The following is a 27,670-nucleotide window of genomic DNA, read 5'->3' as shown; positions in this document are numbered from 1 at the left end:
GAAAAGAGTAGGGGTGTGTCCTGGCCGAATTTCTCCAGGTGGGCTAAATAACCTCCTCTTTTTTTGCAACCATTCTTACGAGAAATGACGAGCTTCTTCAGCACAGCAGAGTTCGAATTCACCTACGCTCCTTCGGAAATGGACAAGAACGTGGTGTTCCCGGGCTCTTGCCTGAGAGTTCCCAATGGGATCGGCGCCTGTGCCAGTGCCTGGTCCGGGAGCTGAGCAGAGTGAGGCAGCTGTGACTCGCAGACCCTGAGTCTGCTGTGAGCTCTTGTGTGAGCACACTGCCCGCCTCTCGCTAGGACTTGATGTTCCTGTCTCTTTTAATGAGGATGCAGGTGCTCCACGACCCTCGGGGCTCTGTCACAAGCTATGGCTTTTTTTTTATTTTTACAGGCAAAGAACAATAATAGAGTGGGGTGACACAACTTAAGGAAAATATACCGAGCTGCTTGCACAGCTTGGACGATGAACCAGTGCCTGCAGCCGGTCCTTTCAATTCCAGAACTAAAGGACCGACCAGCCATGCAAAGCAGCAGCACTCAAAGTGAGGAGCTCTGACAAACCTGTTAAACCCAATTAACAAAAGTAAAATTGAACACCGTTATGTCTGTCTCCGTCACAGCGCCATTTCAGGCTGTGGCCTGCTGGCTTTGCAGCTCTAGACTGCTTTCTGCTTGGGTCTGCCGGAGAGACTCTGTCCGCCCGGGCGCTGCAGGGCAGGGCAGGGGTGGGGCTGTGACTCCTTGGCGGTATGCGCTTCACGTTACTATTGATCGACCACGAAACGGAGGGTCTTCTTCACAATCGCCCAGTCCCAGAGGTCAGGCCATTGGCTCTCTGGCATTTTACCACATTCTCTAGAGCCCTGCAGAACAGCTCGTCCTCCTGTGCTCTGGCCACAAGCTCGCTCTGGGTTGCCATGGGCTCTCTGTGCCCCAGAGAGGGGGCATTGATTTGTGTTGAGAGCACAGGGGAGGGAGGGGGGGCTGCAGGACAGTGGTACACTGGTACTGTAGCTCTCCCGTCTCAGCTGGCTGCTGTACTGCGACACCTAGACTTGTTGCTGCCTTTGCCCTCCATGGTTTGAAAGATAACTGGGGCTAGTCTAATGACACCACACCAGATTGCCTTACTGCTGCAAATTGTCGACCATCTGATTACCCTTATATTCTATACCACACCCATCTGTGTACACCTAAATCCTATACCACACCCATCTGTGTACACCTATATTCTATACCACACCCATCTGTGTACGCCTATATCCTATACCACACCCATCTGTGTACGCCTATATCCTATACTACACCCATCTGTGTACGCCTATATCCTATACCACACCCATCTGTGTACGCCTATATCCTATACCACACCCATCTGTGTACGCCTATATCCTATACCACACCCATCTGTGTACGCCTATATCCTATACCACACCCATCTGTGTACACCTATATTCTATACCACACCCATCTGTGTACGCCTAAATCCTATACCACACCCATCTGTGTACGCCTAAATCCTATACCACACCCATCTGTGTACGCCTATATCCTATACTACACCCATCTGTGTACGCCTATATTCTATACCACACCCATCTGTGTACGCCTATATCCTATACTACACCCATCTGTGTACGCCTATATTCTATACCACACCCATCTGTGTACGCCTAAATCCTATACCACACCCATCTGTGTACGCCTATATCCTATACCACACCCATCTGTGTACGCCTATATACTACACTACACCAAACCCAACCCACCTACCCCTATATTCTATACCACACCCATCTGTGTACACCTATATACTACACTACACCAAACCCAACCCACCTACCCCTATATTCTATACCATACCCATCTGTGTACCCCTATATTGCAGACCCTATATTCTACCTTTGTAGAATTGTTACGTGTGTTGTCCCACATACAATAACAAAGGAGTATTTTTGTATCTTATAAGTAAAAAAGGCAAAGGGAAGCCACTTCTTGAGTTTTTTTTTACAAAAGGATATATAGAGCATTTTATTAACACTTTTTGACAGCAACAAACCTCTCCATTGAACACACCAAGATAAGCCATAGAACCACACGATCACTTCACTTCTGAGGCACAAAGCGAGAATGGGACCTTGAGTCATGTAGAAATGTAGAACATCTGTAGTAGCGCCATTATTATTTTTATTTTATTTATTTTTTTTAAAGTTAAACACCTTTGCAAACAACCCTTATATATTGCGACTCTAGAAAGGGGGTTTGGGGAGGGGGGTTCCAACCACTAACACGACACAGTTCAATCGAGAGAAAAGGAGACCGGAGAGCAAGCACGCCCCTCCGGATCACTCCACTGGGAACGGACAGGACAGCGACGAATGTTTGGACTGCGGGAAGAGGGAGTCGTCAGTGGTGGCCCCCCAATCTCATGCCAGGAGGTCAGTGTCCGACTCTCACCACGTCTCAGTTTTTTTTTTGTTTGTTTGAACATCACACGACTCCAGAACGAAACAAAACAAAACAAAACAAAAAAAACAGCTACAGTTAAATACTTCCGCGTTACACACAGGTGTTGGAGATGGGGGTGACGCCGGCGGCGCGGCTGTGCGCTTATTGCTCTGTACACAGACTGCGGCCCAAGTCCATCAGATACAGGATGAAGACGTGAGCCGGGGGGGGACCAGCCTAGACTCTCCGGGCTAGATGTCGCCTTTGGTTTATCGTGCGAACCTGCCGACTCGTCATTCGCGCAGGCTTGGGAGCCTGGCGTCCTCCAGACATCCACACCCCGGGACGGTCTTCAATCCCCCGTCTTATTGCTCCACAAGACTCAATCCGCAGCACAGGAGTCCTTGAAGCCTTCTTGTCCATTACAAAAATATGGCCCTTTTTTTTTTTCTCGTCGATTTCGGGTTTGTGTTTTGTTCGTTTGTGTGCTCTTAAACCACAAAGGCAAGAATAACCCCCCCCAGCGTGTCTAACGGAATTATCGGGATTTCGGGGGGGGAGGAGGAAAATAAATTCAATCTAGGTTAAAAAAACAAAACGAAAGGAAATATCGAGACTGCGACATCCAAATCAAAGCCAACACTTCGCTATCCAAACACTACAAAACATTTAAAACGGAGCAGGTACTGGTACTACAATGGTCAACTACGGTACGCACGGTTATTTTTGTCGATGTTACTACGATATCTGGCTCACGCGGAGCCAGTCATTTGCCCCAGTACAGTCCGGGTCTATAAATTATACATCCTAATTCTTCTACAGGTGGAGAAAGCTGGCGTAATGAGGTGAAAAATGTCACAATATTTTTTTTTTTATACAGATTGCACTTCCAAATAAATTCATATATTCATGTATACATTTACAACCCGCCATGTTGAATCGTGTTTTACATCCTGTTTTTTCACGTTTTACACCACTATTTTTTCTTTAGTTTTGTTTTTTTTTTTAAGTTTGTGCAAATGGACCACGATGAATTTTCTTTTTATTTTTTTTTTGTCGTTTTTGTTTTTAAACTCACAGACACTACGCGACATATCCGCTGTTCGGCTTCTCCGCTTATGAATAGTCCCCCTCCTGCTTGTAGGCGTAGCTGCCCTGCTGCGTCTCCTCCTGCACGTACTCCTCCTTCTTTTCCCAGCTGCTGGGCCAGCCTCCGTTCAGCTGGGTGGTGGCTCCGTACGTCCTGGCCGGACCGAAGCTGCTGTAGCCCTGAGTGATGTCCCCGGTCTCCTCCGCCAGCTCGTCCTCGTGGATGAAACCGCACTTCTCGTCGCTGGTCTCCTCGGGGTCGGCCCAGGGCTGCTTCTCCCCCGAGGCGAAGAGCCCGTAGAAGATCACCCCGCCGTAGTGCACCAGCGCCGCGATCAAGAACACGTACTGCCACTCCTCGCGCGTCTGCGGGGGGGGGCACAGGGAGTCACTCACCGTGGGCTCAGACTCACCCACCCCAAACAGAAGAATCGCCGGCCCCGTGTTGACCGGCTTGGTGATTGCAACCTTTATTGATCTGATCTAACCGATCCAACCCACTCTTAGGTGAAATTCCACTGGGTCTCCGCTGTAGTAAGCAGCTGGTTTCTAATGGTACGAACTGCTCACCAGTAGACATCTCCTAGTAATCTAAGCGTTCTAATATACTAAGGCCCTTTAAAATGGATGCTGTAATACATTTACTGGATACCGAGCTGACCTGTTTCTACTGGATGTTCTTTTTACAATCAGAGTGGCCTGGGTAGGAGGTCAGAGGTCATGCAGCGCTACCCAGCAGGCCTTGCGGTGGCTGACAACACACAACGGCATGCTGGGATTCCAGACCGGTTTTAAGAAAGTCTAATTGCAGTACCGCCAAAAAGGATTTTCATCTATCCTCATGACTGCTTTGTCTTCCCGGAAATATCTGAAGAAAGGAGCCTCTTCCAAGAAAGAAGCTTATTGAGACGAACCAGTCTTCGGTGCTAGCCTTGAAGAAGCTGGTTTAAGACGCCAGGAAACAGTTGCACTTTGGGATGCTTCCTTCCAACCAACCAGGTGGAATGTGTGCTTGGCTAAAAGGCAGTCGCAGCAGGAGTGTGTTACAAACTGACCTGCTGTCACTATTGTGACATATTGTATTGCTATCGCAGTGCGCATCAGCACACGCCATCAGAAATGGATTCTTGACTTTTGTGAAACGGACCCGTCCCAGCTACAACTTCAAAATGGTTAATGAGTATGTTGTTATATTGTATTATATTCTCCCAAGAGAAAATTTGAGCACCAAAAAGGGTTCGTGAGCTAACTTGCAACTGACGACTGGTGTCACATAGATGCCAAGACAAGATGGCGGCCTCTATGGACCTCTTATCTTTACGGCACCCAGCTAAAGCACTAACTGACGAGCAGCATCTACTCCCAGTCCCCTCACCCTCCGAACAACACACCCAGATCCAGGGTACTCTGTCACAAGCTTCCGAATCCAAGACTGTGCTGAACAACCCCAAGACTGTTGGAACGACCCCCAAGACTGCTGCCCGAGAGCGCCCCCTGGGGGGGGCAGAATATAACGAGCCACGCCGTGCTACCTTGTGCTTGGTCATGGCACCCACGATCAACGGGCACACCATCCCCGACAGGGTGCCCACGCCGTTGGAGATGCCCATGAGGATGCTGGCGTACCGCGGCGCGATGTCCAGGTGGTTGACGTTGAAACCTGAGGACAGGGAGAGATGGGATCAGCAGGAATACCGGATGATGCGTTGCCGAGGAGAAACCACCACTGGACACTTCTGGCTTATCCCTCCCCGAAAACCACTGAAGGATACGGAACACCGTCATTTCTGAGGGCGGAAGTTTGAGTTGAGGTATTGAGAAAAACACGTTTCATGTTTTTTTCCCATTTTTAACGCTCCTAAGCATTATGGGAGCATAGGGGCACGAAGGTCCAGGTTCAGAGACGGTTTCTTCCCACAAGCTGTCAGATTACTGAACTCTACCCCCACCACTGGATCACAATGATGTTTTTTTTTCTAAGATGTATGTTATCTAACTTGTTGTTGCTGCTGTTGCTGTTCTATGTTTATGTTGTTGCTGTTTCCTTAATGTCTTTGTATTGGAGCATACATGCAAATGTATAGGCATGTATGCTCCAATACTTCATTGTACTTGTGCCTATGAACTGAACTGAACTGATCCTAAACCCCTCCTCTTAAGGACGCCCCAGCCCTTCCCTGTTCTGTACTCATCCCCTGCACCTGCCTCCAGTTCCTGCCCCCTGTCCTACAAGAGCCGGACGCTCTCAGTTCTGGGCTCTGCACTGGTTCCTGTACCAGGCGAGTCCGGGACCTGGAGCGCCTGGTCCTGTCAAGTTTAAAGTTCCTGTCCCTGTGCCGGTTCTGACCTGGTTCCTGTTTTAATCCCGTTTGTCTTGGATGGACCGCCCGGCTCTGGATTTTGCCTTGTCTCGGATTCCCCATTGGACTCAGTTTTGGACAGTTTGCCTCACCCACACCTTCCCTGAACACCAGCGCACCAGGGACACGCCCCCTGTTTTCATTCCCGACTCCCACCTGCTTTTATCCCCTTGTTTTCCTCACTCGACCCCGGATTGTGTCGTCTGCATAGGGTCCGGAAAGAACGCCTCCGTTACAGAACTTCTGTAGTAATCAGTTTTATCTACGGCTGTGTCCCATCAGCCTAATTATTTCTAGAGCAAAAAATGCAGTCAGGTTACGGACTAGAAGCCGAGCACAGGCACCAGAAAGGCAGCTTCTTTGGCAGCTGGAAAGGAATGTTTTTTTTCCAGCAGAAACCTTTTGTGTCCCCCGTGTCCCTATGAGGAATGCTTTTCAATTATTAAAGGCTTTCGACAAAAAAAAAAAACCCTCTGCCCTCCAGGTGTGCGCATTGAACGAAAGCACTCTTCTCTCTGGGGTGTGAGAAATCGAACAGGCTGCAGCACAGAGGAGTACAGCCGCTCAGAGCTGAACCTGGGGCTCTCGCACGCTCTGGTCATTAGCGTATCTCTAATTGCTAACAGATGACCAGGAGGACGGTCCACTTCAAGATACGTCTGCTAATAAATCATGCTTATTGATCCAGTTTAACGCCCTGCGCAGCTCCAGGAGTGTGAGCAGACTTTCATTAATTTTCACTCCAGACATTAAGGCAGCTTGCCCTGGGATTTCACAAATTCATCAGCACTGTTTCCTCACAGTGCTCACTGTATTGTACCTTCTGCTCGGCTCTCCCATTCTTTGGAGCTCCATATTGCCAAGTCACATTCCTTAAAATGCAAAGAGCAAGAAGGACATTTGACCACTTATAAATTACTTATAAAGTCACTGGAACTCTATTATCTCTTTTTCTGTCAATAATTTTCCTGAACTGGAAGTATTGTCTCAGTGGTATATCCCCACATGCAATCAACAGCCGCATACAGCCCTTCAGAGAAAATCCCATGCGTGCATTCAGTGCAAATGTCTTCGGTCCTTGCATCGTTTTTTTCTGCTTAGGCGTTTCAGCATGCAGCACACCAGGCATCAGTTCTGAAATCTCTGGGCTTGCAGACAGAGTGCTGGCAATCGTTATGCTAAAAAATAAAGACCCTCTGCAGGGTTCAAGTTGGTGACATCCCCACATGGTTGCAGGAAGTCCCCGATAGAAAATGTAACAAAAAATGCAAGTCCTTATGCTCAAAAAACCGATAGGCCGGCGAAAGGCAAAAACCGGGCTGGGACAGTTCAATCGAGGCAACAAATCCAATCGCAAAAGGCAGAGACGAGGTCAGAAACCAGCGAGAGTCCAGGAAGCAACAGTGAGATCAAAACCGAAAGAAGGAGGGTGTGCGCACTAGGGAGCTCCAAAGAGAATCCGAAATAGTAATAATAATAATAATAATAATAACTCCTTACACTTATATAACGCTTTTCTGGACCCTCCACTCAAAGCTCTTTACAGGTAATGGGGTTCCCTCCACCCCCACCAGTGTGCAGCCCCACCTGGATGATGCGACGGCAGCCATAGTGCACCAGAACACTCACCACATATCAGCTATCAGTGGGGAGGAGAGCATGAAGCCAACTCATAGATGGGGATTATTAGGAGGCCATGATTGGTAAAGGGCAAATGGGAAATTTGGCCAGGACGCGAGGGTAACATCCCTACTCTTTTCGAGAAACATTTTTTAATGACCACAGAGAGTCAGGACCTCGGTTTTATGTCTCATCCGAAGGACGGCACCTGTTTACAGTATAGTGTCCCCGTCACTATACTGGGGCATTAGGACCCACACAGACCGCAGGGTGAGCGCCCCCTACTGGCCCCACTAACACCACTTCCAGCAGGAACTTTAGTTTTTCCCAGGAGGTCTCCCATCCAGGTACTGACCAGGCTCACACCTGCTGAGCTCCAGTGGGGCTGCCAGTTGTGAGTTGCAGAGTGATATGGCTGCTGGCGATGGTAATTGATGGTATGGGAAAAGAGGAGGGTTGCAGTAGTGATGTAGTGATGGGAGTGAGAGGCGATGGGAAGATCAGTCGAGGCGTGAGCGTCTGTTTGAGTGGGTGCGCGTGGGAATGTGTGTGGAATGCGTGACACAGAGATACGCTCTCTTCCCGTGGGGGCTGGGGACAGCAGGGGCTCGTGGGAACTCACCTGATATGGCGAAGCCGCTGAAGCCCACAGCCAGGACCAGAAAGGAGATGGCCACTGCTTTACTGTGAGAGTAACCCACCACCAGCAGCAGTGTGGCCTCCATGCCGAACCCTGCAGCAGGCAAGCACACGACTCAGAATCCACGCGCATGGGGAGACGGCATCCTACAGTTTCGTTTCACCAATGGGAAAGCAAAGAGACTGCAGTCCTGCTTTGTCTGTGAGCAGCCTGGCTAAGGACGAGATATTCCCCATGGTACATCTGGGCAGTCCGGTCCTAGAGTTAAGGAGCTGTCTTTCCTCCCAAACCTGTGTTCTGCCTGTCATTGAAGCTGCACAATTATTATGCATTGTGTATGCTGTTTGTTTTTCACGGTATGTGGATCTCCTAACTTAGTCCTTTAATTCGTTCCATAACATGTGTGCGCCTGAGTATATACAGTATACTGTACTGTATATATATCTTGTTTTCTTCTTCAAGAAGCTCCTAGATTACTGTTTATACTGTAACCCTGGAGGAGCAGTAAAGCACAGTGGATGAATCTCTGGACTCACAGCTCTGGATGGGTTGTGGGCTCGAGTCCCTGCTGCAGACACTCCTGTTGGACCTGGAGTGAGGTTCTCTACCCCAGCTGTAGGAGTGGGGGCCAGCAGAGCTGAGGGGAGCTAAGCTCTGCAATGGACAGGAGGGGACTCACATGTTCCCTAGAATGTTAAAGGCCATGGAAACCAGGATGAGCTGGGATGACCTCCTATTTTAACCCTGGACATATCTTCCGGGTTCGAAACTGAACGCCTTCTCGCCCTCTGCTTCGCCCTCCCCCTGGCCTGGAAGGCCTTACCTCCACAGTTCATGATTTTGCGGACCGTGGTGGTGGTGAGGATGTTCCTGCTGCGGAGGAAGTCCGCGATCTGCCCTCCGATGGGCACGATGATGGTCATGACCAGATGAGGGACGGCCGACAGCATGCCCACCTGGCCGAGAGAAAAGCCTGTTGACTGACCGTTCGGAGCGCCTTCTACCACAATCAGCTGAGAGGCCCTGAACACGCAGCGGTCAAGCACTGGAATCAATTGCACTGTGTCATTTTTAGTGCTGCTCCGCATACCATCTTATACCATGCAAAAAAGATCAATCCGACGTCAAACTATAAAATGACTTGAACTCTAAATCCTAGTGATACAGTAAACAGATGTTACGGTGCCGAAGGACTCCTGTTGCACAGTCAGTTTCAGTGAGATGGCATGAGGGGTCAAGCAGTCATAGTGCCCCTTGCCACACGCACGCACACACACCCGCTATCCAGCTCGGCCTGTCTGCCCATCCCCCTGCCTCCCAGCCTCATGAGCGCGCTGTCTGTGCAGCTTGAGGTGCCCTCACTGCATGAAGCGCTCCATCGCCTCGCTCTCGCAGAGGAACAGAGGGATTCCTGTCCGTCTCGAGGACAAGGGATTTGAACAATAATCTTCCAAGTTCAGCTGTTGTAGTTCCTATGAACAGTTACGAACGACAGTAGGCCAGCAGACCCCTCAGACCCATAAGGTAGTTAGCAGCAAACTGATCTGGGGATCTCATCCAGCTGGTTCTTGGAAGAAGTCCCGCTGTCAGCTTCAATCGTGTGCACAGGGAGCTTCAAAAGCTGGGAACCTAATTCAGTGTTTTGCATAACACCTGTGAAAAAACACTAATCATCTTATCTTATTATGGGTTCAAATCCTAGGTGTAGACCCCTTAAATATAGCCTTTCAGATTGTTCCAGTGACATACCCTGTTGTATAAATTTCTACAAATACCTTTTGAGTGAGAGCTCAGTCTCATTAATTAAGAATTAGCAGTAGAGAGGAGTCTAGAAGGTGAATGTGGTTTTCACACAGAAAGTGTAAAAAGACACACAGATGGGCACAGCACAGCTCTAACCATCGTCAGAGCCTGAATTCCCATTAGGCCTGGAGGGAATTAAAGCAACAGGAGCTACCGTCTGCCTGAAAACACACACCAGCCTCCTTCCACTCGACTCCTTCCTGCCCAGAGCTCTGCTCTGCTAATCCCTCCCAGAGCAAAGCAAAAGATCAATCACTTGGCAAAAAGGAGACGCAGGTACAAGATTAACATCTTCCTTTTGGCCTGGCTCCTCGCGTCACTGTAAGGGTTTGAGATATTTATGGAATTGTGTATCTCTGCATGCCTGTCATTACACATCATGGCACTGGAGAGACGTGGGCTTGATTACATTGAGGCCTGATGCAGATACAGTAAATCTTACTGCAGGTAATAATCAGATGGCAAGCCTAGGGAAGCACTGGGGTATCGCTTAACTGGAGGTGACCCATCCTCCTCCCACTTGAGCACTGCAGGCAGAGCGACAATAAATCCTGAGAGCCAGCTCCCTGGGACAAACACTGCATAAAAGCAGGGTGTTTGAATTGCACAGAAATATACCAGGTTTCATTATTTCCCTGTGCCTTGGGGCTCCTTCTCCGCTGCCACCTCCTGACACTGGTCCTAGAAGACCTGGACCCTGAGTGGTGTGGTGGTGCTCTCGACTTCAAGATGGTTTTGCAGCTAAATAGAACTTACTTGTTAACTCTGCATGCAGATCACGCTGGAACGTTTCTGCAGTGAGATGTCTGCTGCACAATTATGTACTTATTTGCTTGTGCATCACTGTTCGTTGGTCATGACCGGGACTAGAGAGCAGGAAGGGCTGCTTTATGTCATAGTGCGCCTCGCTCTCGTCCATGACAAGACCAGGGGTTTGTGACAATACGGTACTTTCACAAAGCTCACAATCTTGTGCTCAATTTGGAATTTGAACATGTTTTCTGTACCGTCAATGAATTTATTTTGTTACCGAGATTAATAACCGGTCTGACAAATTGGGACTGCAGTTCCCCTTTAATGATCCAAAACCGCTCAGAATCACGTGAGCTTGAATCTTCCCTGCTGGGCGGACTCTGACCTTGCTGATTTCGAACCCGAACACCTCTTCGAAGTAGGCAGGCTGGCTGATGAGCAGCAGGTAGAAAGTCCAGCTTCTACAGAAGTTGGCAACGATGATTGCATAGACTGGCATGGAGGTAAAGAACTTCTTCCAGGGGGTCTTGTATTTCTGGAGAAGGAGAAGAAAGTCAACAGCTATTTGCAGAATGACAACAGGGAGAAGCAAGTCAAAGCACAGATTTCACTCAAACTACGTTCCTTTCCATTTCACAAGAGGACGACAAACGGACAGAATACAAAAATATAATAAAGAAATACTAATATAACGGCACAGTTCATTTGTGCAAAGCATTCAATTCAGGACAAGAGCAGAAGCCATGCACAAGCAGGGGTGCAGGGAATGCACACTGCTCATTCCGGCTGACATTCCTTCAATAGTCCATAGGAATTCCTAGCCATTAGGTTGCCATTTCTGCTATGACTGCCTCTGTCCACTGCCCTGGCTCAGCAGTGAGAGCTCCAGCCGTGTATCAGAGAAGGAGACCACACTCCACCCGGTCCTGAGCAGGTGTCTACTGGTACAGCTGGCACATCAGCTCGATCTAGCGCGGAGCCAAACCGCTACGCCTAACGATGTTCAAATGAACTCGGCCGAAGAGTGAGAACATCCCACTGATGGATAGCAACCTTTCCCTGTCAGATCCCACACCCAGATGCCCCATCACTCAACCAATTAGCACTTGCGGATGAGCACCGTTCCTTTCCTTAACGACGGCCTCCGCACTATATTCCCATCCTCCCTCTGACCCGCTGAAGGACTCCGGGTCAGACGCCTCCTGCACTCTCATCTCAAGGCCACCTCTCGCCAGCAGGGGGAGCCGCTCTGCTGGGCAGCTCGTGGGCTCGCTCACCTCTGCGGGGCCCAGCAGCTTGGCACTCTCCCCGATGCTCTCCTCGATGTAGCTGCGCTCCTCGTCCGTGATGGTGGGGTGCACGGCGGGGCTCTCGTACGACACCAGAATCCAGAACATGTACCAGAACATCCCGAAACACCCTGCAGCGGCAGGCGGGGGGGAGAGACGCGTCAGGGGGAAACGGTGGGAACGGGACCGACAGAGGGCGGGGATAATTTACCGTGAACGTCCGAGCCGCCCGGCACACGTACCGTATACATAGAAGACCGAAGACCACCCGGAGTATTGCACTAAGATCCCGGCGAGGGGCATGGCTATAACGGCACCAGCATAGGAGCCTGCAGGGAGACAGGAAGGGCTTGAGAACACGCTGCTGCGCCCAGCAAAAGCCAAGAGCTTGAACATGGAGCGGGTCAAAGGTCAACTTCAGCCCAGGACGGAGCATGAGCTATTATTTGCATTATTAATTAATGCACTGATGCATTCATCCAGGGTAACTTATACAGTATTTAGACCTATTTAAATCTAACGGGCTGCATTACTGAAGCAAGATCACTTTATTGGCCCTATACAATTTCTTGCATTAGGAATTTGTCTTTTCGCAGACCCCAGCTTGCTCTCCATGAGACGCACAGACAGGGAGAGAAGCTGGGGGTCAGAGCGCAGGGTCAGCCATTGGAGCAGTTGGGGTGAAGGGCCTTGCTCAGGGGCCCAACGGAGTAGGATTCCTCTGCCGGCCGCGGGATTTGAACCGGCAACCTTCCAGCCACAGGCGCAACCACAACCTTCCAGTTGCAAGTCCAGCACCCTGACCAGTGCACCACACTGAGGCCCCCAGCTCACTGCCATTCACGGGCTTACCAGTCGGCCACACCGGGCTGCTGGGGCTGCCCTGGCACACCCTGCCGGGACGCACAGGGTTGGAGGTCGGGGAAGAGGTGGGAGGAATTGGGTCAGGCTGCTTCCAGCTGACCTCTGGGGTAAGGATTGACCATTCTCTTGGCCCTAAACGGACACCAGATCACACCCTCATAGGAGTCCAAATAAAATATCTGATGATTCCTGAAAAGGGTTGCATGCTCAGCGTCAATGATAATAAACACATCTCTTACCACAGAAGGAGGTGGTGGCCAGTCTGCTTCTTTCCAGGGGTGGCGCCCATTTACTCCAGATCCCATGGCAGGCAGGGTACGTGACTCCCTGCACACAGAGTCATGCGTTAGCCTTGCTCACACTGTGCGATAGAAACACCCGATAGGTGGCAACGGCCCAGCAAGGGCGATCCACAAGACAGGATCCGGGCATTCATGTTGACCCGTTAACAGTTCACTCCACAGAATGCAATACAACTGAGAACAAACAGGTGAATAGGCTGGGAGGCTTTGTAAAGATGTACAAATAACAATAATAACTCCTTACACTTATATACTGCTTTTCTGGACCCTCCACTCCAGCTCTTTACAGGTCATGGGGATCCCCTCCACCCCCACCAGTGTGCAGCCCCACCTGGATGATGCTCCAGTCCTCTCACACACACCAGCTCTCAGTGGGGAGGAGAGCAGAGTGAGGAAGCCAGTTCAGAGATGGGGGTTATTAGGAGGCCATGACTGGTAAAGGCCAGGGGGAAATTTGGCCAAGACACCAGGGTAACACCCCTACTCTTCTCAAGAAAGTAGAGTGAGGACCTCAGTTTTGCGTCTCATTTGAAGGATGGTGCCCTTTTACAGTATAGTGTCCCCGTCACTATACTGGGGCATCAGGACTCACACAGACCACAGGGTGAGCGCCCCCTACTGGCCCCACAACTGCTCTTCCAGCAGCAGCCTCAGCTTTCCCAGGAGTCTCCCATCCAGGTACTGACCAGGCTCACACCTGCTGAGCTCCAGTGGGGCTACCACGGATACAGCTGCTGGCTATAACAAAACGCATTCTATTGCAACTCTGTTCAGAGTGCTGTGCCTGTTCTGGGCAACAGTATTGGAAAAGAGGTCACTTTGAGTAAAAAGACATTAACGACAGTAAGAAGCTTCCTGAGGCAGAGACTTTATACAGTGAGCAGCCATTCTGTGGAGCAAACACTGAGAGCAAGACTGTCTTCATAGCTTAGTGACAAGACAGAGCAAAGAGCATAGGTGATTAAGAAAACCACGTCTCAGGTCCCAGGGTACTCTGTAAAAACTAAGAATTGTCAGAAGTCACCAGGAAAACAAGCCTTTTTTGTATTTAATAGCTTCTTAATGGAGTTTATTTATTAGATCTTTCTCCTCATCTGACATTACATCCAAATTCACATGAATCCAGAAATGTCACATTTACGACCTTCAGCTAAAAAATGCCACATTTTGGTTTTCGAGCAGGAGTGTGACAAGACACTGTGGTTTTTGGAACGATTCCCGAAACCTTGATGCCCAGCCACTGCAATAAACAATTCTTTGTAACTCAAGGTTTGAATGAAGATTAATGAGTTCCCATCTAACGCACAGAGCATATTCAAACAGACGAGTGACTTATTAAGCGTGAAGAAAATTTCTGTTACACATTCATTAAACACTAATTGATGCACGATCAACTATTGGTAGATACAAATTGCTAGGGCTTGCTAGGGGAGAATTCTAAAATCTATTGTTTAATTTACTGTAATTAACTCAAATGCCTGTGACGTAACATATTCATGTCACCAGCACAAGTCTACATCTATAAAATATGGATAGCACTGTGAGAAACTAAAACAGAATAATTAAATTCATCCTCTTAATTCTGTTACTCTTTCTCCCTCATTTTTGTCCCTTCAGAGCAAGTAACAGAAAAAGAATCGTCAGATTTTTTCACAACTTTGTGCTTTCAATTTCCAGAAGAGCATTTGTTTGTGTCTCGTGGATCGGCTGCACATGTGGAAGAAAATCGGGTTTCTGACAGACATCACAGGAAAAGACACTTACCAAGCTTTTTCGTAAGCATGCACGACGATAGACAACGGCACAAATGAGTGAATATTTTCAACAGTGCTTTAAAACGTTTGGGAAATGCAGGGGTTGGGGGCTGAGGCAGGCAGGCAGGGGAGAATTCAATTCAATGTATTTTTATAAAGCGCCTTTCACAACAAGGCTGCCCCAAGGCACTTGCGAGCAAGTGACCATACACTTTGTGAATAAGTGGAGTGAGGTGTTGCAGGTCTGTTTGATTTGATTCGATTTCAGGTGAAGCAATCTCTGTTGCTCAGAATCACCTGCATTCCCCATGGAGCTGCGCTGTGAAAATAAAAATCACGCAGGTAGTAATTAATATGGATGCCAGCTTTATCACATTAAAGATTTAGCGAGTGTCAGCAGTGACACCATCCTCTGCCACACAGAACGGATTTCTGTTCCAACCTGCTAGCGGTGATTGATTGCTCTGCAGACAACTTGCTCTGGCAGTATTGATTAATACGTCACATCGGGTGGTGTTGGGGGTGGGGGGTGTAGGGGGTGCTGTGCTCAGTCCTTTGTTTGCAAACCCCAAAAATTGTGAGACCTTGTGAACAACTGAGCAAAGGAAATAAATCTACTGTACAGTATGTGCCTCTGTCTTTATTTCCACCTGGACAGATGGAGGATTCTCAGATCCTGTACAGATGGAGAGTGGATGACACTGTTCTCACTGTCAGTAAGCTATCTGTTAAAATATTATTAAGGACATATATAAAAACATATGATATTGATTAGGCTCACCACTATGATGAGAATTGGGGTGTATTATTAATATCCAGTTGCTCTACAGTAGAGGTTGGGAATAATCCCAATATGTCACTTAGTAATGCTTGATAAATCTTTCATTTACATGTGTCATGAGATACCTCTGGTCTAGGAGGTCACCAAAAAATATTTGTTTTGCAGAAAGCCGCAGTGATGTGCATTTTCCATTGTGTTATTGATCAACATTTAATCCATGAGTAGAAACGCTGGCTCCCCAGTAGGAAGTCGGGGAAGATCAGGGGAAATTAGTCTGCACAGAGGTTTCTAAGTTCCTGGGCAGGCAGGGTGGGACCTCTCCTGTATTAATTTGTCGCGTTGCCCTAGTTTTACACTTCCACAGAACAAGCCCATTCCCTGACGTCTCCCACATGGCGGTGAAAGCCTGCACAGCTGTATTTCCTTCTGAAACAACGGCACGCCGCCGGGACGTCCCCTGCAATAATGAGCCCCAGCTCAGCAGCTCAAGGACAAATCCCAGAAGGCACCTATAGCAATGGGACCTCCAATATAGTTGTAATAGCGCAGGAGTGGAGGTATAAGCAGTTATGACAGCGTCCATCATCCATCCATCCATGCCTGCAGGACTCCCTGCCAGCCAAGGGGAAGAATGAATTTACTCTGAGATCATGGGCATCTGTTAGGTCTGCATGTTCCTTGGTGCCCTCTACCCTCCCCTGGTGGCAGATGAGCTGAGAGGTAAGAGACTGGCTTTTCAAAATCCTGACAAAGGGAAGACTGACCTTTGCCACAGATCGGGGATCAGAGTTCAGGGCTCAGGGTTCAGGGATGATGAATGGTGAATGGTGAGTCATGAGTCATGAGTCATGAGTCATGAGTCATGAGTCATGAATCATGGATCATGGATCATGGATCATGGATCATGGATCATGGATCATGGATCATGGATCAGGGTTCAGGTATCATGAATTGTGAATCATGGATCAGGATTTAGCATTCAGGGATTGTGAATCGTGAAGCGTGAATCATGTATCATGAATCAGGGTTCAGGGATCATGAATCAGGGATCGAGGTTCTGGGATTAGGCTCCAGGATTCAGGAATCAGGTTCAGGGATCAGGGAGAGCCAAGTGCAAATGGACTCGATGGTAAGTGAGGGAACACGGGGGAACGGCCACAGGATGGGTAACGATTTTCCTTCAAGAAATGAGGTTCCCGGTATCACCTCTAAAAAAAGCAGGTGGGGCAGAAAGATCCCTACGTGTGTGTGCCACTCCTGACACACAGCGACGGGCAGCAGGCAGGGAGAGAGGGAGAATGACTTCCGCTGTGTCAGGGGACACGTCCCAGAGGGATCTTCCCTACGGCATGAATAGCAAGGCTCTACACATGTTAATGTCAGCAGCTCCGCAACGCAGTTCACCCAGACGGCGACTGTGAAGACTGTGTCCTGTACAATGACAGTGACGGGTTCAAACCCTCCACATCAGTGGCAGTGCAGATCCGTTAGGAGGCCACGCTTTGCCAGCAGAGATGTCCCAGATCTTCATCATCATCATCATCATCATCATCATCATCATCATCACATTGCATCACTTTCAATAACCACTAATCCAATTCGGCTAAAATCCAAAGAATTTCCTCAGGCGAGATGAATCCGCCTGTGGCAGGAGTAGGCTTGTTCTGTAGCTTGGAGCAGCTCTCCTTCACAGACATGAAAGATTTGGGCCAACGCCCGCAGCCTAACACTTCTTTTTGAGCTGCATTGTGACCTGTGAGCTGTGACACCAGCCAAAGACACAGAGGGCCGCACCCACCGGTCTGAAACTGTACACGGGCGGCATATCAGAGAGGGACCAAGACCCAAGACACACAGGAACCCCGAGGAAACTCTCAGAACGAGTCGGGGTGAAATCACACGACCTGCCACTGAGCGTCTCTAAGTAAGTGTCAACACAGTTCAGAGCACCCCGAGATGAACTGAGCCAGTCACGGCTCCAACCTCCCCCCCCGGCCTCACCTCCACGAGCCCCTGCAGTATCCTGACGAAGATGACGCAGCCGTAGTGCACCCGCGCGGCGGAGGGGATGAGCATGTTGAGGGTGGAGGTGAGGAGGATCGCGGCGCCGAACACCCTGGAACGGGAACAGGCTGGTGAGCTCGCGGCAAGCGGGGGACACCGTGGCCAGTGACACCCCAACAGCTCCTGACACCCCAACAGCTCCTGACACCCCCGCTCCCCACCAGTGGGGCCTTTTTTATCTTAAACGCGCTCCCCTTTGGCAGGAGTAACGCGCGTTTCGTTATTTCGTTAGGGTCTCGCTAGGGTTAAAAATACAAAAAAAACTCAGAAGTACTCAGCGCAAATTAAGCCGATTCCGCACAATACAGATTTTAACGCCTGATTTAATTTTTCGAGGGCGTTTCGGTGCTTCCAATAAATATTCCGTACTTCGTGTAGATGTTTTCCAACGAATACATCCACAAAGATATTCATACAGCCGAATATGAAATAATTATAAATCTTATATTAAAAATAAATATTCCCCATGTCGCATGCCTACGCACCTATGCCACTGGCCAGCCAGATGCGAACCGCATTCATTCACAGTTTGTGTAACGCGTTACTCGGATAACTGGATAATTTTTCACTTTTCAGCTCGGAATCGCGACCTGCCGCACGCCGAGTCTAAGAAGGTGTTTTGCTTTAAAAGCACGTTCTGAGTGACAGAAGAAAATCTGTTTTTGTTGCTTTCCAAAAATAAATTAAGACACCCAGATGTTAAAGGGTGTTAATTCGATGGAAGCGCACAATAACACATAATTAATAATAAATAACGATGCCCCTTTATCTATTTAGAATTAATTGTGTCAAATTGTGACAAATGATCGAAATTGAATGGCGTGCCGGCATCTCCAAGTTACATCTTACTATGTTAAAGTTTATATATGCATATATTTAAAATCTTTCTTTGTCGTCTCCTAAAAAAAATACACCCTGAGCTATAGGCGCCTTTGAAATGCCCTCCAGGCAAAAACGAAGACAAATGTTCGGTTTCGCGGCGCGAACTTGAAATAATGTTTATACATGGGGAAAACAATCGACCCCGTAGTTAATAAATGTTCCAACGAAAACGAAATGCGGAAGGCGTTTCGAAATCGTTTCGAAATGTTCGCACCGTGAGAAGTAAGCCGCGGTTATCGACAGGGAGCAATCGGAGAAAAACTGATCGGAACCGAAACGCGCCCTCTCCGCGAGCATCTAAAAGCGCCTCTCTCCCGAAGGCGAACCTCATCGTTAAATTCAAGACTAGAAATAAATAACAGCCGTGTTATTAGAGAAATACCCGGAACCAGGCAGGGTTTTTATTCAAATGCTAAATACGTGGACAGCGCGACTGTTTTCATTTGAGTTACAGTACATTTCCAATTCCGTTGTCGTTAAAATAGGGAAATCATACTTTATGTACCATATAACATTATTATTATTAGTAGTAGTAGTAGTAATAATAAAATAATAATAATAATGGAAACGATACAATAATTCCAGTCATGCAAAGGTCTAAAAATCGTTAAAAGTAAAAAACAATTCTGTTATAAAAAGTGAAAACGATTATAAGCGGACAAACCCGGAAGACCGGGGTGGGCGACGGAGTCTGTTTTTTTGACGAGGTTTCCCTAATGAATTACGTATGACACGAATGACACGACCTCTTGGATCTTCCATTCAGGTTGGGGTCGCCCCCGCCCTCCCCGCACACAGGCGCGCGGCCCCGGTCGCGCTGGAGCGCGCCTCAGTCCGAGCTCCGGAGGCGCCCGCGCGGGGCTTGATCGACAAGATCAACGCGCCTGATCAAGCGTCATCGACACTTCAGGGATCATCGTTGGGTTCGGCTTCTAACAGCGCGATGCTGCTCTTTCTCATTTATTAAAATAATACCATTCAATTATTGCCTTATAATAATAATGCGTTTAAAACGACAAAATTACATGTCATTTGAGGCTTATACGAATCACGTTAAATCAAATAATCATAAAGCTGCTCTAAGAGTAGTAGTTTCTGCTGCCAGGATTACATTCTGCAGAAAAAGTCCTTGCTAAAAGAATATAAAATCAAGGACACATGCGCACCTGCGCTACAGAAAAATCTGAAAATAGAAGTCATCGCGATACAGTGCTATCAGTCGGCTTCCTTGTGTCAGAAGGGAGTCTCTCTGTTTTGTTGCTCTTTAAACAGAATTAAAAACCAAATGTCGGCGCCGGCAGCCAGGGCCTCCGTGTTCCGAGCGCGGCGGCCGCGCAAATCTGTTTAGACACAGAGGCGCCGACAGCCGGTCTGCGATCAGCGATCAGCATCAAAACGCTTACAGGAGCGGCACGTTTGTAATATTCTTAAACTCCCTGCCCGTCAACGGCGGCACAGAGCGCTACAATAATAATAATAATAATAATAATAATAATAATAATAAGTAGTTGAAGTAGGGAGCTGCGTCATCATGCGCAGGCTGCAAAGGAACAAGTAAAAGGTTTATTCCTGCTGAAAAGAGAAGAAAACAACGTTTCGGCTGTGGAGCCTCTTTCGGGTGTGTGTGTAATAATAATAATAATAATAATAATAATAATAATAATAATAATAATAATAATAGTTACACGAAATGGCTAGTTTGTAATATTTTTTAACACAGTTCGCTCTAATCTGAAAATAGTTACAATTAATCCGACTACAGGGACAACGTTTACGAACGCAGTAAAAATATTCTCTCTCTGTCCCTTCAGATGAACTAGAGCCGGTGTGTCCCGGCTGCGGCCCGGAGATCGCACAGGCTCTAGGACCCGGCTCGGCGGCGGCCCCCTCCTGGGGTCTCATTAACAGGTGGAGCAAAACCCCTCCGGGTGCTGAAGCTCGCGCCTCCAGCTGCACGCTCTTGCTCATTAAAGCCGCGCGAGGCTCTGTCACGGGCCGCCGGGGATCACCGCGAGACCCGGGCGACCGGGGTCCCACCGCGAGACCCGGGCCAAAATAAAACCTGCCCCCCCCCTCGCTTTCCTTTCACTGTTCAATCGAAAAGCGCGGAAGAGGAACTATCAATCTCCACGGGGTTACTTTGTGACACGAATATGCACGTACGGGTATTTCAAAGAAAATGTAAATTTTAAAAAGATCCGCAAATCAAAATGGAACAGAAATTTAAAAAACGATTATTTAAGGTAAGACTATTCAAATCACTCAAATATAGAGAATAGTTATTAACTATACTAAACAAATAGTTATCCACTATATTTATTATATCTGAAAAAGGCTCCACGGCCGAAACGTTGTGTTTTCTCTCTTCTTTTTTTCAGCATGGAATAAACCTATGACTTGTTCCTTTGCAGCCTACGCCTGCTAACCCAGCTACCCACCTGAACTATTTATTATATTATAAAATATATGTATTTATACGGTATACATACGGTATATATATACGGTATATTTATAATCTATTCAATATACATTAACTATAATTATTCATTATATTATATATAAACAAATATAAAGATGTTAATACAATATCGAAAAATATAATCGAAATTAATCTACTAAGAACTTCACGGCCGATCAGCCGCAGTCTCTGTATAAGACTCAGATTTTGCCGTTTGGAGAAATTTCTGCCTGGACAACCCGTCTCGCGCGCAATGACGTCACGGCTCGCCCTGACGCCGCATCACCTTGCGCCCGCGCGCTCGGGAGGGCGGGGCGAGAGCTCACCTGCCGCTTCCGGCCGGAGGTGTATTTGCAGAATGAGTTACCTGTTAGCTGCCAGTCTGGACGATATATACCCTCCCGGGATCTGAGTCACTATGTAGCCCCAGAAGAAGGAGCCATGGATCATGCCCACTGTCTCCGGGTCCCAGTTGAACTTCGCTTTCTGGGAGAAAGAAAACAGGAACGCCAGTTAGCAAAAACGCAAATATGTGAACAGTTCCTTAATTTCGTGGACGATTGAATTAAACATTGAACGAAACATCCATATTAAAGCACAAATTATACTAATATTCTAGTTAATTATCAAGAACTAAAGGAATACTACATCCTGTAAAGCGCTTCGAGAAGCCACCTTTAAAGACGCTATATAAAATAAAGTTTATTATTATTACTTCTGATATTGATGATCACCAATTATAGATTATTATACAAATGATAATAACGATCGGGTATAGACGTTTTTTTCCATTGAGCTTCAGCAGAAAATATTGCCGTGTAATCTTTGTCTAAATAGTTTATTGGCTCCGTTCGTTTCTCTGTTTTCGTTTAGTTTATAAAACTGTGCAGCGTCGGGGCGTATTTTCATCTTAGGTATATTTTTCTAGAATTATTTGTTAAGATGAAAAGTACAATTCCCCGGCGAGAACAGAGGCGGAAAACTGCAGCTCGTTTTAACAATAATAGTGATAGTAAAAATAATAATAATAATACGTTTAAAATGACAAAATTGTATTTTAGTTCACGTTTAAAGGTAATGCGGATCCGAATAATGTGAAAACGTCTTTTAAAGATTAAAATTACTCTGCAAGTCATTTGACATCGCACGTGTTACACGCTCCTCCAACTCTCGAGACTCCCCCCCTTCCCAAAGAGCTCGTGACAGTCTCAAGGTCATCGCAGCACCTGCGCGAGCCGCAGCGCTGCACGAGGCGTCCTGATTCTGTCTGAAACCCTTCCCACGGCGGCGGGGTCGAGGGAGGTACTGTAAGGCCACCACCACATTAACGATGTGTTAATTGGTCAGGTCCGTGACACGTGCCCCTCCAGAGCCCCGGTGGTCTAGGGTCAGGGGTCAGGACCCCCGCCGGACCTCTGAACACTTTTAAGTTGAAGAACAATCTTGTACGAATTCAGCTGAGCAGAGTTCTCTGCTGGAGAGAAACCCGGCCGGTGTTGGGTGTTCCCCTGCTCTGGCGGGTACATTGTGGACTTTAGGGCTCATTCGGGTATATTCGGGCTCATTCGGGTATATTCGGGCTCATTCGGGTCTATTCGGGCTCATTCGGGTACATGTGTAGGGTAGTAGGGGCTGTTGGGAAGCACCGGGCAATACGGACCTCCGTGATGATGATCTTGCCGCCCTGGTGGACCGTGCTGTTGTTGACCATGCCCACGATGGCCACGCCCAGGTTGCAGCGGATGCCGAAGGAGATGCAGAAGCCCAGGCCGCTCATGATGGCGATGATGTAGCGGCGGGGCAGCCCGAAGCACGTGCAGTCGCACAGGGGCGGCTTCTTCTCTCTGGTCTCCAGGGGCCGGCCGTCCTCCGTCAGCTCGATCACCTCGCCCGTCTTCTGCCTCTTCTCCAGCACCCTGCGCGCCAGAGGCGGACACCGTCACAGCCCCGGCTGGCCGGCGGGCCGCAGCCCGGTGGCGCCGGCTTCACCGGGCCCGACCCGCGGGCTAACGGGCCGGCCCCCGCGCCGCGATATTTCTTTAGCAACATGAAAAACAAATTCCACGAGTGGACAGGACCCGATGCCGGCGGGGTTGGGGTCACCGACGATCAACCTGTGGGAGTGGGTTCACGCTGCGATACGCACAAAGCAGGTTTTAAACACAACCGTAGAACAGACCACGCGTGGCTCGGTCCCCCTAAAAGAACGGGTTAAGTTCCTCGGTGTGTGTGTTTTGTGTGCAATACAGTAAAATGTGCATTCAAACTAGAAATATTTGATTACTGGGACCCTCCCTGAGGGACTGCGTCCGGGAGGCGGGTGAACGCAGCGAACGGACGCTGAAATCAGACGAGAATTCAATTGCAATAGATTTTGTATTAAAAGCTCAAATGATTTTGAAACGGTAGATAGAACCGGAGACGGAAACCGGGGGAATTACAATCGAACGCCGAGGGTGTCGAGGGGCTTGATTGAGCCCCGCCAAGAGGGGGCGCCGTGCTGCCAGGCTCCTGGAGGAGCAGGTCTGTGCCCGACAGGTGCCGGTGCAGACTGGTTGTCGCAGACTTGCCGGTTCGAGATTTGTTCTATTTCAAAAGTCGGGCTTAGATTTCGTGCATTTCCTTCGCGTCGTCGTCGAGGAAAACAATTACATTTGAACGAAAAAATCCCAGTATCTGAGCCCTTCCTATGAGTGTCCATACCTGTATTATTGAATAATAATAATATGAATAATAATAACTCAGTATATCCTGTCCAGTGAGATGGAAATGCACCGCAGTGCAGTATCTCGTTTCCAGCAAACCTGGGCCTCTTGATTTTTCAACACAGGTACACAAATCGAAAGACAAAGGGGAAATATCGGGCTCTGCTACCCTTCTCCCGTCCAAAAACACAGGATGAATTAAGGGCGAGTGAAGCTGGATTCCGGGAATGCTAAAAACGCTGTAGACACCTCAACATCTGCTTGGTGACTGTGTTTTATTGCAGGGGTCACTGGGTTCGCTGCAATTCCAAATCAACGAGAAAATACATTTCCAGATGAGCTAATACATAAGAAAGTGATCGAAATTATGGAGAGAATGATATTTTCTCAGAATGCGCCGTAATAATGATATATAATATATATAACATAATTAGCCAACAACATAAAAAAGCACGACGAACATCTTTTCATTTTCATTCGTTTCGATTCTACATTTTTGAAACAGAAACGAACGATTTGGAATAATAAGAAGAAGAGGGGGTGTAATATACGTATTAGCTCGATTCGTTAACAATCAAATTTTAAAAATACGTTTCGTTATTCAGAAAGCACCCCATCCTTATTTGAAAATGGAGTAGAAAAAGCTCACGTAACAGAAGGAGAATCTCCGTTTCAAACCGCAGATAGAAGTCACCTCAAATTAACAATATGCAAAAGGCAACGGATTCGAAAATCTTAATATCTGAATGGAAACACCGCTAGTTCTCCAGACGTGTTTAACGGCTGTAGTAATGTAGATACACAATACCCCATTCAGAAAGAGCCCTGGTTTTGTGTTTAAATTAATTTATTATTGAAGAGAGACATTTGCTGTCCAGTGGCGAGGATTCAGTAAAGGAGGAGAAGGGAGATGCACCCAAGTTTGACTCGCAACACGCCGCGGTGTAACGGAATGTCTGTGCAAATCGCCGTCACCGTTTCGAAAACACGAAATGTTGGGGTTTTTTTTATTATTAATAATCAATAAAAAAACGAATTGTTAAAAAAAACATTATTCATAATTTCATGTAAAAACGTTGCGATTTAAAAAAAAGAAAAACCCAGCAATTTGACGGATTTTAGGCCAATAGAGCACAACGACTCGTCTCTCGCTTGGCTTTCGGTTCGGGGCGGAAAATATTTACTACAAGCTGTAACAACAGAGTGCGACATTTAATATCAACAGCAATCGATCTGCGTTCAGATGAAGAATAAATAATGTAAAATAAAGCCTTGGTCTCCGCAGCGTCGAATCACTTTTCTCCCATGAATTATTTAAGCGTCAGACGGCTTTCTTCGAAAACGGAAGACCGCGCTGGGAGAACTGTGTGATCGAACACGTCCCAGGGCTACAGAAAAACCTGTTCCCGTTGATCATTCTTGCCGCCCGAGATTCTGCTTTATTTCACACAATTGCCTTTTTTTTACCGACTCTAAACGGAATCGAAATTTTGGTTTTTAAAACCGGTTCCACGGTCAGGTTGTTTTTTTTTTCCATGAGATCTGCGCTCCAGGCGCTTCAAGTCTCGGCGTCAAACGGCAGACGGACCCGTGTTGGGGTTTGCTCGATTTTCCGAGGACGCTACCAGACTCAGAATCAAACCGCCGAATACCCGACCCGTAAGGCATTCAAAATCGCCTTCGAAAAGGAAGAGAGAGAGAACAAAAAAATAAATCTTTTTGCATCAACTTCGCCGAGACAAACACGCGGGACCCCCAGCCAGCCGGACGCCAGCCCTACAGCCCACGCCCCCCCGAGTCCGCAGACCAGCCGGGCCGGCGGTCGGGTCTTACCTGTACAGATGTCCGAGCGACTTCACCGCCACCGTCTTCACCCGCTCTTTCCCGGCGAGCACCGTCTCCTTCACGGTATCCATATCCACAAGATGTTTGTCCCGGCAGCCTTGATTTTTATTGTTGCGGAAGAATCATATTAGGAGGAAATATGACCGCACATACTGCTAAGATTCGTTGATTTTTTTGGGGGGGAGGTAAATTTATATTTCCTTGTTTTTTTTCCCTTCAAAAATAATAAAACACCAGCTTCGGTTCCCCCAAAGTTTCCCCTCGCCGCCCCCCAACAACAACACAAAAAGACACACACACCAGAGAGAGCTGTAAAACGCCTACATAGGCGAAGACGCGAGGCTCGTCTGACGGCGCCTTCGCTCCGAATTACAAAGTCTTGAGCGCTTCGCTCGCCTCTCTCGCACTGAGCGCGGAAGGTGCCATCGCCTGGAGTCTCCGTTTTTTTAAAAAAAATCTTTATCGAAAGTGAAGAGAACCCCCCCTTTGACAATCTGAGGTTCATTCACTGGGGGGTGTGAAAAAAATTAACCAAAACAAAATATGTGGTGTAGAAAACGAGAAGATCGCCTAAATGTCCCCCCTAAAAAAAATCCAAAATTAAAAAAAACAAGAATCCAAATTTTTAAAGAGAGGGGGAAAAAGAGAGAGAGAGAGAGAGACCCCTCTTCAGGTGGACCTGCAGCGCGAGCGAGCCCGACACGCGCGCCCTGGGGCGGTCCCCTCGCGTGTTGTTACCGGCTCCGGGTCAGAGCGGATCCATTCGGGCAGCAGGTCCGGAACGCGCGTGTTCAGCACCAAGGACAGAGCCGGCAGGCGGGGTGGTCTGTCTGCGCTCCCGGACCGCCGCTCCAGCTGCTCCGACAGCGCGCTACGCGTTAGAGGCGGGGAGGGAGAGCGGAGGGGCGGGGGGGAGTTGGAGGATGTTGTAAGAGGTGTGTGAGGAGGGTGGTTTTCGGGGGGGGGAGAGAGAGAGAGGTCAATGTCTTCATTTTTATTGTAACAAGCCGACCCCGGCCCGGGACCTGAACACGCCGTACAAAATGACCGTATTCTGGAAAAACTGGGGTCTGGTTGGTTTGCAACTTTACTTTGTACAGACTGGGGAGAAGGGACGGACGGACGGACAGACAGTTGTGGGGGGGGTGATCGAGTGTTCAGATCAAAAGCGCCGCCGGGTCCCCTCCGTGCTCGGGGCCGGCGCTGCTATGGAAACCGGAGGCTCGTCCCCAGAGCAGGACTTTATTAAAAATTGACGAGTTGCTTCCATTTCTGCCTCTCTCCCTCCCTCTCCCCTGCTCGCACAGGCCCGGCTTGGAGGCAAATACGTCAGATTCTGGCGACGCCTCGTTGGGAAGGATGGATCACGCAACCTGCCCTACTTTCTTAACTCCATTCTCCTTCTTCTGGGCGCCCCTTGCAAGACAAGAAGCAGGATTCTTCCCCCTTCTCTCCACTCGCGATACAAACTCCCCTAAAAGAGGCAGAAGGGATCCGAGCTCTCAGTTCTGACACGCTATTCAGCCGGACGCCACACCCCAGCTCCGACGCGAACTCCACAATACTCTCAGCACCCGCAGCAATATTTCCGCACTGCCTGCCGAATAAAACGGCGCCCCGCACGCCGCTCTCCACAGCGCTGAGGATCGTGAAGTTTGAGGCCATTACGCGGGTGTGCTATTTGCGTGCTGCATTCGCTCTTTGAAGAAAATAATCAATAGGAGAGGCTTTCTACGGCTTAACGGAGCGGCCCCGGCAACAGGCGAGCCTTTATGCACTTGAGGTACTTCAGCAGGAGGGCGTCTCGTACATTAGTGCAGCGGGCTAAGGGAGGAGAGATGTCCAGCTCTTTCTCGGCTGCGCTTTGACAATGTCGCCCCCTGGCGGCCGACGTAATGGCACTGAACTACACCGGGAAACGTCAGAAGGCGCAGCTCGCAAGCGACGGCTATACACTGGGGCAAGGTGCTGGCGAGCTCGCCCTGGGCACAGGTCCTGGGGGTTA

The 27,670-nt window shown here is 48.4% G+C and overlaps 1 protein-coding gene across 1 annotated transcript; it reads right to left on the bottom strand.

The window, feature by feature from the left end:
* Positions 1-2,000: 2,000 nt before the first annotated feature.
* LOC102687527 (vesicular glutamate transporter 2.1) lies at positions 2,001-26,547 on the bottom strand. Its single transcript, XM_069181418.1, has 12 exons — positions 25,654-26,547; positions 22,776-23,031; positions 21,483-21,601; positions 17,713-17,827; positions 13,114-13,201; positions 12,253-12,339; positions 11,999-12,141; positions 11,107-11,256; positions 8,989-9,121; positions 8,148-8,258; positions 5,078-5,205; positions 2,001-3,911 (listed from the first exon to the last, which is right to left on the bottom strand). Exons 1-12 carry the CDS (start codon positions 25,734-25,736, stop codon positions 3,573-3,575), a joined length of 1,752 nt encoding a protein of 583 aa, XP_069037519.1. The 5' UTR covers positions 25,737-26,547; the 3' UTR covers positions 2,001-3,572.
* Between the last annotated feature and the right edge of the window lie 1,123 nt (positions 26,548-27,670).

Source organism: Lepisosteus oculatus, chromosome 21, assembly GCF_040954835.1.
Source record: "Lepisosteus oculatus isolate fLepOcu1 chromosome 21, fLepOcu1.hap2, whole genome shotgun sequence".
Classification (NCBI taxonomy): Eukaryota; Metazoa; Chordata; class Actinopteri; order Semionotiformes; family Lepisosteidae; genus Lepisosteus; species Lepisosteus oculatus.
Note: the sequence above shows the minus strand (reverse complement) of the source record. Positions and strands in the feature narration are given on the sequence as shown.